Source organism: Homarus americanus, unplaced genomic scaffold (genome assembly GCF_018991925.1).
Source record: "Homarus americanus isolate GMGI-L3 unplaced genomic scaffold, GMGI_Hamer_2.0 scaffold48088, whole genome shotgun sequence".
NCBI lineage: Eukaryota > Metazoa > Arthropoda > Malacostraca > Decapoda > Nephropidae > Homarus > Homarus americanus.
The window spans coordinates 840,913-846,912 of NW_024719965.1; the positions used below are offsets into that span (position 1 = coordinate 840,913).

General features: G+C 41.1%; 1 protein-coding gene across 2 annotated transcripts in view; it reads left to right on the forward strand.

Moving 5' to 3' along the window:
- Positions 1 to 5,433, forward strand: part of LOC121860344 (PRELI domain-containing protein 1, mitochondrial-like) — a 31,685-nt gene extending 26,252 nt beyond the window's left edge. For both annotated transcript variants that reach the window (XM_042357425.1, XM_042357424.1), the window contains one exon: positions 4,332 to 5,433. In XM_042357425.1, coding sequence (XP_042213359.1) covers positions 4,332 to 4,431 — 100 coding nt within the window. In that variant the 3' untranslated portion in view covers positions 4,432 to 5,433. The remainder of the gene's footprint in view (positions 1 to 4,331) is intronic.
- Positions 5,434 to 6,000: the final 567 nt, after the last annotated feature.

The window sequence follows — 6,000 nt, forward strand, 5'->3', positions numbered from 1 at the left end:
TGCTCACCAGCTGTAGTATTAGTCCGCCAATACAGTAATCGATTTTAGGGCTTAAATTCGTTACCATTTGAGTAAATATCAAGAAGGTTGTACTATTCAATAATTTTCCAGGTCTTATATTAAAGTTTTTAGTAATTTTAAAAATTATTTAACGTAATTGAAGTACAGGGAACCAGTTTTTAGCACGCCAAACAGCCACTTGACTCACCCAAATTGGCATCAGTGTGTGTCCCTGCACAGTGTAGGAAGCTTCTTGCTGGAAACTCTCTTGAACATGAACTATTTTTACGTTTTTACAGTACTACAATTATTGGTCATTCTGAAGTTTATTTTACATATTGGCAATATATAATGCAGTGCAGTGTTGATTTAAAGAAAGTAATCTTGAATTACACCAAGTGAACTAAAATTTTATGGGTTACGGGCATGAAACTCGTTGCGAATATTGAAATTGCGAATAGCGGAGCAATTTCTCCCATTAGATATACAGGTACTCCCCGACTTACGACCTACTCGACTTATGTTCACCCGCACTTTCGACCTGCCTCAGTCGTACCAAAATTTGGTCAAATTACGTTTTTTCGAGTCCCAAAGTCACTACACAGACAAAATTTTCATCTGTAATTCACTTTAAAATGGCTGGCAAGCTTAAAAGTGAGTGTTTTGTGGTGCTGAGAAGAAAAAGAGACCCCCATTTTCGATTTTCTATGTGTTATTTAAGCATTTCCGACTTACGACCATTTCGACTTCCACCTGGATGTCGGTCCCTAACCCCGTCGTAAGTTGGGGAGTACCTGTAATGTAAATAGGGGGGATGCGGGCATCACGGTGGTCATGGCCATCAGATTTTAGCACTTGTTTTACTCAATACATATAGAACATAAAATAAATAAACAAACAAGGGCATAATATCAAATAAACATCAATAACAAACGCTGAGTTTATGAGACATAGGTTTACAAGTACACTACAGTATACAGGGGTACTTTACATGTTTGAGTGTGTGAGTGTTTGAATGTTTATGTGCATAGGTGTGTGAGGTAAGTTTTAAACGTAGACTGTTAATTTACTTCTGATGTACTGTGTTGCTTGCTTGCTGAAGTTGGCATTAGGGGAGAGGGTGAAGGTTTACTGGGGTGAGAGGAGGCTGGGGTCGTCACTCATCATCACTGCCAGGCTCGTCAGCCACCTCACTCTCATTATCGCTGTCAATTTGCACTGAAAGCTGTTGTTCTCCACACTGGTTGACGGCTATGGTTCGCTTGTTGAAGGCTGTGGTTCACTCGTTGAAGGCTGTGGTTCACTCGTTGAAGGCTGTGGTTCACTCGTTGAAGGCTGTGGTTCACTCGTTGAAGGCTGTGGTTCACTCGTTGAAGGCTGTGGTTCACTCGTTGAAGGCTGTGGTTCACTCGTTGAAGGCTGTGGTTCACTCGTTGAAGGCTGTGGTTCACTCGTTGAAGGCTGTGGTTACTCGTTGAAGGCTGTGGTTTTACACTGGTCTTGAACAGCTGCCTAAAAGCTGTGTTCTGTTTGGATGTACGTGGGGTGGTTGGTGCATGGGGGGTTGAAGGTTTGGCCGTTATAAATGCATCAAGAGTCATTTGTTGTGTATTCTTCCTCTTCTCCTCAAACACCTCGTAGTATGCTCGTATGTCTTTCTTGACATTGCGGATGATAGTGCAACTTCGGTCAACATTAGGGTCCATTTCTAATGCCATATCCATCGCCATCTTAAATGAAGAAATCAGCTTCCTTAGGTTCCGTACAGTGAGAAGTTGTGTTGGAGTTTCATCTGCATCTTCTCCCGTTGCAAGTGGTATTTCTTCCTGTTGAAGCCTCTCCAGTTCTATCAGGTCTTCATTGGTAAGTTCTTCATTGTGAGAGTCGAGGAGGTCTTCTACGTCAGAGTCATCCACTTCATCGAATCCAGCCTTCTTTGCAAGAGCCATAATGGTCTTCCTTATTGTAGGCACTGAAGGGAAACCAACGAAGTTGTCCACACACTCGGGGCCACAGCTTACGCCACACACAGTTCATGTTCTGTTGTGTTATTGCCTCCCATGAATCACTGATGTTTTTTTATGGCTTTCCTGATGTTGTAGTGTTTTTCCAAAACTCCCGGATTGTTGGTTTCTCTTCTCCATCGGTCCCCTCAATCAGCTGCTCCATGATATGCTGAGTGTAGAGCGCCTTGAATGTAGAGATGACGCCCTGGTCCATGGGTTGCAGCAAAGCTGTGGTGTTAGGAGGCAAAAACACAACTTTAATGTTCTTACACCAGTTAACCATAGCTGGTGGATGACCTGGTGCATTGTCGATCACCATCAGAGTTTTGTCATCAAAATTATTTTCCTTATTATAGCGACTATTGCGACCAGACACATAGTTGAACATGTAGTCGTGCATCACAGACCCTGTCACCCACGCCTTACGGTTTGAACGCCAGACTACAGGAGGTTGTCCCTTCACAACCCCACCTCAGAACATGGGGGTGTTTCAGACCGGTACACAAGGAGAGGCTTTAACTTCAGGTCACCCTTAGCATTTCCACCAATCAATAGAGTGAGGCGGTCCTTGGCAACTTTGAATCCCGGTGCGGTCTTTTCCTCCTTAGATATGTAGGTCCGTGAAGGTATTTTCTTCCAGAAGAGTCCGGTCTCTTCCAAGTTGAAGATTTGCATAGGACTTTACCCACCCTCCTTAATTATGGATGAGAGAAATGGTGGGAACTTCTTTGCTGCTTCATGGTTGGCACTAGCTGATTCTCCTTGTATTTTTAAGTTGTAGGTTGATATACGTTTCCTAAATCTATCAAACCATCCACGCCTGGCACTGAACTCAGGTACGTTGGGTTTATCTTTAGTTATATCTTTCCACAGCGATCTTGCCTAGGTCTGGTCGTCAATCCACGTGCTCAACATCCGCTCCATACTCTCTATCTCGGCATCACGGAACCTCGTTACCTTCGTAGCCGTCAGTGGTGTTGCAAACCCGGCCATCTCCTTGATCTTGTTGGCCCTTTTAACTATAGAATGCACCGTAGAGGGAGGCAAACCGTGCACGTGCCCAATCACTGATTTTCCTTCTTCATGTTCATTTCTTTTTACGATATCCAATTTCACGTAACTGCCACACGTGATCTCTTAGCAACATTGCTGGGAATTTTAGTAGCTGGTCGCTTAGGCATTGCAAGATCACACAAAACACAACTGCGAGATCACACAAAACACACACCAGCACGTGTGAGACTGAGGCGAGCGGGAGCGTATGGCGGAGGAATACGTACACACGTACACACTCTGTCCTACGCTACGGTTGAGGCACGCGGTTCAAAATTTTTGCTTGTAAGAATTTGCGAATAAACGGGGCAACCATTGCTAATAGTGGAAATGGGTAACAATAAATTGATCGTGGATAAAAGGGGGTTACGAATATCGGGGCTTGCCTGTATTGTGATATGGTGGTCTATAGGCTCTTCTATCCAGGCTACCCCCTCAGAGGAGAGTTCCAGGGAGTGAGTTATCATAAATAAAATCAGTAATATGTTTGAATTAACAGCACATGAGCCATATTGTTTGTATGATTTGAGTAGCATTCAGCAGGTTCTCATATGGATGAATAATATTTAAAGCTGGATCCCCAGAGAGATTGCGAAGATTAGTAAAGACACCCCATTGTCAACTCTCAAACATGAATATGACACCTTGATAGAATTATGTTAATCTATCTTTCTGCTTCCTCTCCTAAAATCACACTGCATTACCTCTTAACACACACATTGTGTGTCTCTTAGTTGTCTCAACAATAACTGTACCATTTATTTAGTTATACAGTACTAAAAAACATTGTCTATATTTTTTTTTTCAGGAAAATAATATATGCTCACTACCATTGTGTATCTCTCTGTCTTGCATTGTTTATACACAACTGTCATCCATTGTATTACTGTTTTATCTCCCTTAACATTTCTGCAGTGAATTCCATCTACTCATGGTTTATTACCATTGTTCAGTTTGCTTATGCTATGTCTCTTGTCTTCCTTTCTTATCCTTTTTTCCTCTTTCTTCTTGATCCTTTTCACATCCCAGACAGAATAATTCTGCCTCTCTCAACTGTTATGTTTAGCCGTTCAAAATCTTTCCTCCATCTCTCTTTCACTTCCTAACTTTTTCCAAAATACTGTATAACCACATCTATTCTGGGCTGACATTTCCATTTGTTTTTTTCAATGTTCATATCCTATTCACTGCCTTCCAAAACACATTGTTAAACTTTTCCCCCTTAGTTTGATAAAAATAATTACGGTGTATTGATTTTTGTTTTCTTTTTAGGTTAAAGGAAGCAGCAAGGGAAACTGCCAAAAGAGCAAAGGAGTTGGCACAAGAAAAGGCTGGTCCCATATATGCTGCTTGTGAAGGAGTGAAAAGTTGAGGATCAAATGTACTGGCCAACCTTAAGGTGGCTAGAGAAAACAAGTCACAAGTTGCTGAGAATTTGTAAGATAATGGAAAAGCCTTTAGTGATGAGGAAGGTGCTTTATCTCCAGAAACTTAAGTGTTTACATGTTGTAGTGCAAATAGTTGGATTTTTTTATGATTAGGTACATTAATCTGAATATTACATCAGGAAATTTTACATCAAAATTGAAAAAATTATATGCAGTATTGAAAAAGAACCTGTCATTGCACCTGATAAATTTTATTTGCTTTATACAGACTATGGTTGATATATCAACAGATGTGGGTGTTTAGTTGAAGAAAAATATAAATACTTTAAAATGCAAGTTTTAATGATTTGATGCTAATATTAATAGTTTCTTTCTTAAATAGGGTAATGACTACTTGAAAGGACTTACTTCATTCATGTGATCATCAAGTTTGTATCGAAAATGTGTTATAAATGATGAAAATTTATATTTCAACAATACATCTTTGATGCCCTTTGGTATCCCTTTGGTTGCAAGTTTCACTCTTGTTCTTACAATAGCACACTTGCATAATTACATTATCATTTGTTTATCACAATGCATTGTGGGGGAAATCTGGAGTCATTGTGGTGAAGGTGTTTGTTATTTTTTGAGAGAGTGATTTTGGAAGGGCAATTTTAAAGTGTTCTGTGATCAAAGACATCAAAATTGAGGACCTTAGATGATGGCTTATATGTAGAATTTTTCTGAGGGAAATCTCTAGTAGAAAGCTAGTTTGACTAGAAGGTAAGTCACCACATATATGAACCCTCATTTGCAATAAAATATTTCAATACAATCATGACATTGATGACAGCTAGCATTGAACTGTTGTTCTTTACCCATAGGCTTTCGCCTACTACTGTACAGTACTCCCTCTTTATCGACGGATTTTTTATCGACGGTTTCGATTATCGACGGATTATTTAGACGGATTTTTATTTTGGCTTTATTTGAACTCTGCGGGCCTTGTTTGTACTTTCGCCGCTAGGCGGCACTAGTGGCGTGACTAGCGTCTACCCGCGGCCCGCCTTCCCTGAACACAGACATCAGCCAAGCCGCGTGGGCAACAGTCTTTGATTTTCAACTTTTGCTGGTGGTTCATCACATCAACTTATATCACCATGCCTCCCAAACGACCTGCTGCTCCCTCTGGATCTACACCTAAGAGGGCAAGACGAGTGCTGACGCTGAATGAGAAGAATGAAGTGCTGAAACAACTCGACAGCGGTATGAGCTACGCAGCTGTTGGCCGCCACTTTGGGCTCAACGAATCCAGTGTGCGTGGAATTAAACGACGTGCAAAGGATCTGAAGCACGCTTTAGCTTCAAGTGCACCAGTGACATCAAAAGTGACGAGCCATGTGCGTGATGATGCCCTCATTAAAATGGAAAAAGCACTGAACAATTGGATAGAGGACCTAAAACGCCGCCGCATACCACTTAACTCGAAATTTATTAGGCAGAAAGCTAAGGAACTTTATGATAAGTTTTCTAAAGGTGATGATCATGGTGTTGGTGATGGTGATGGTGAT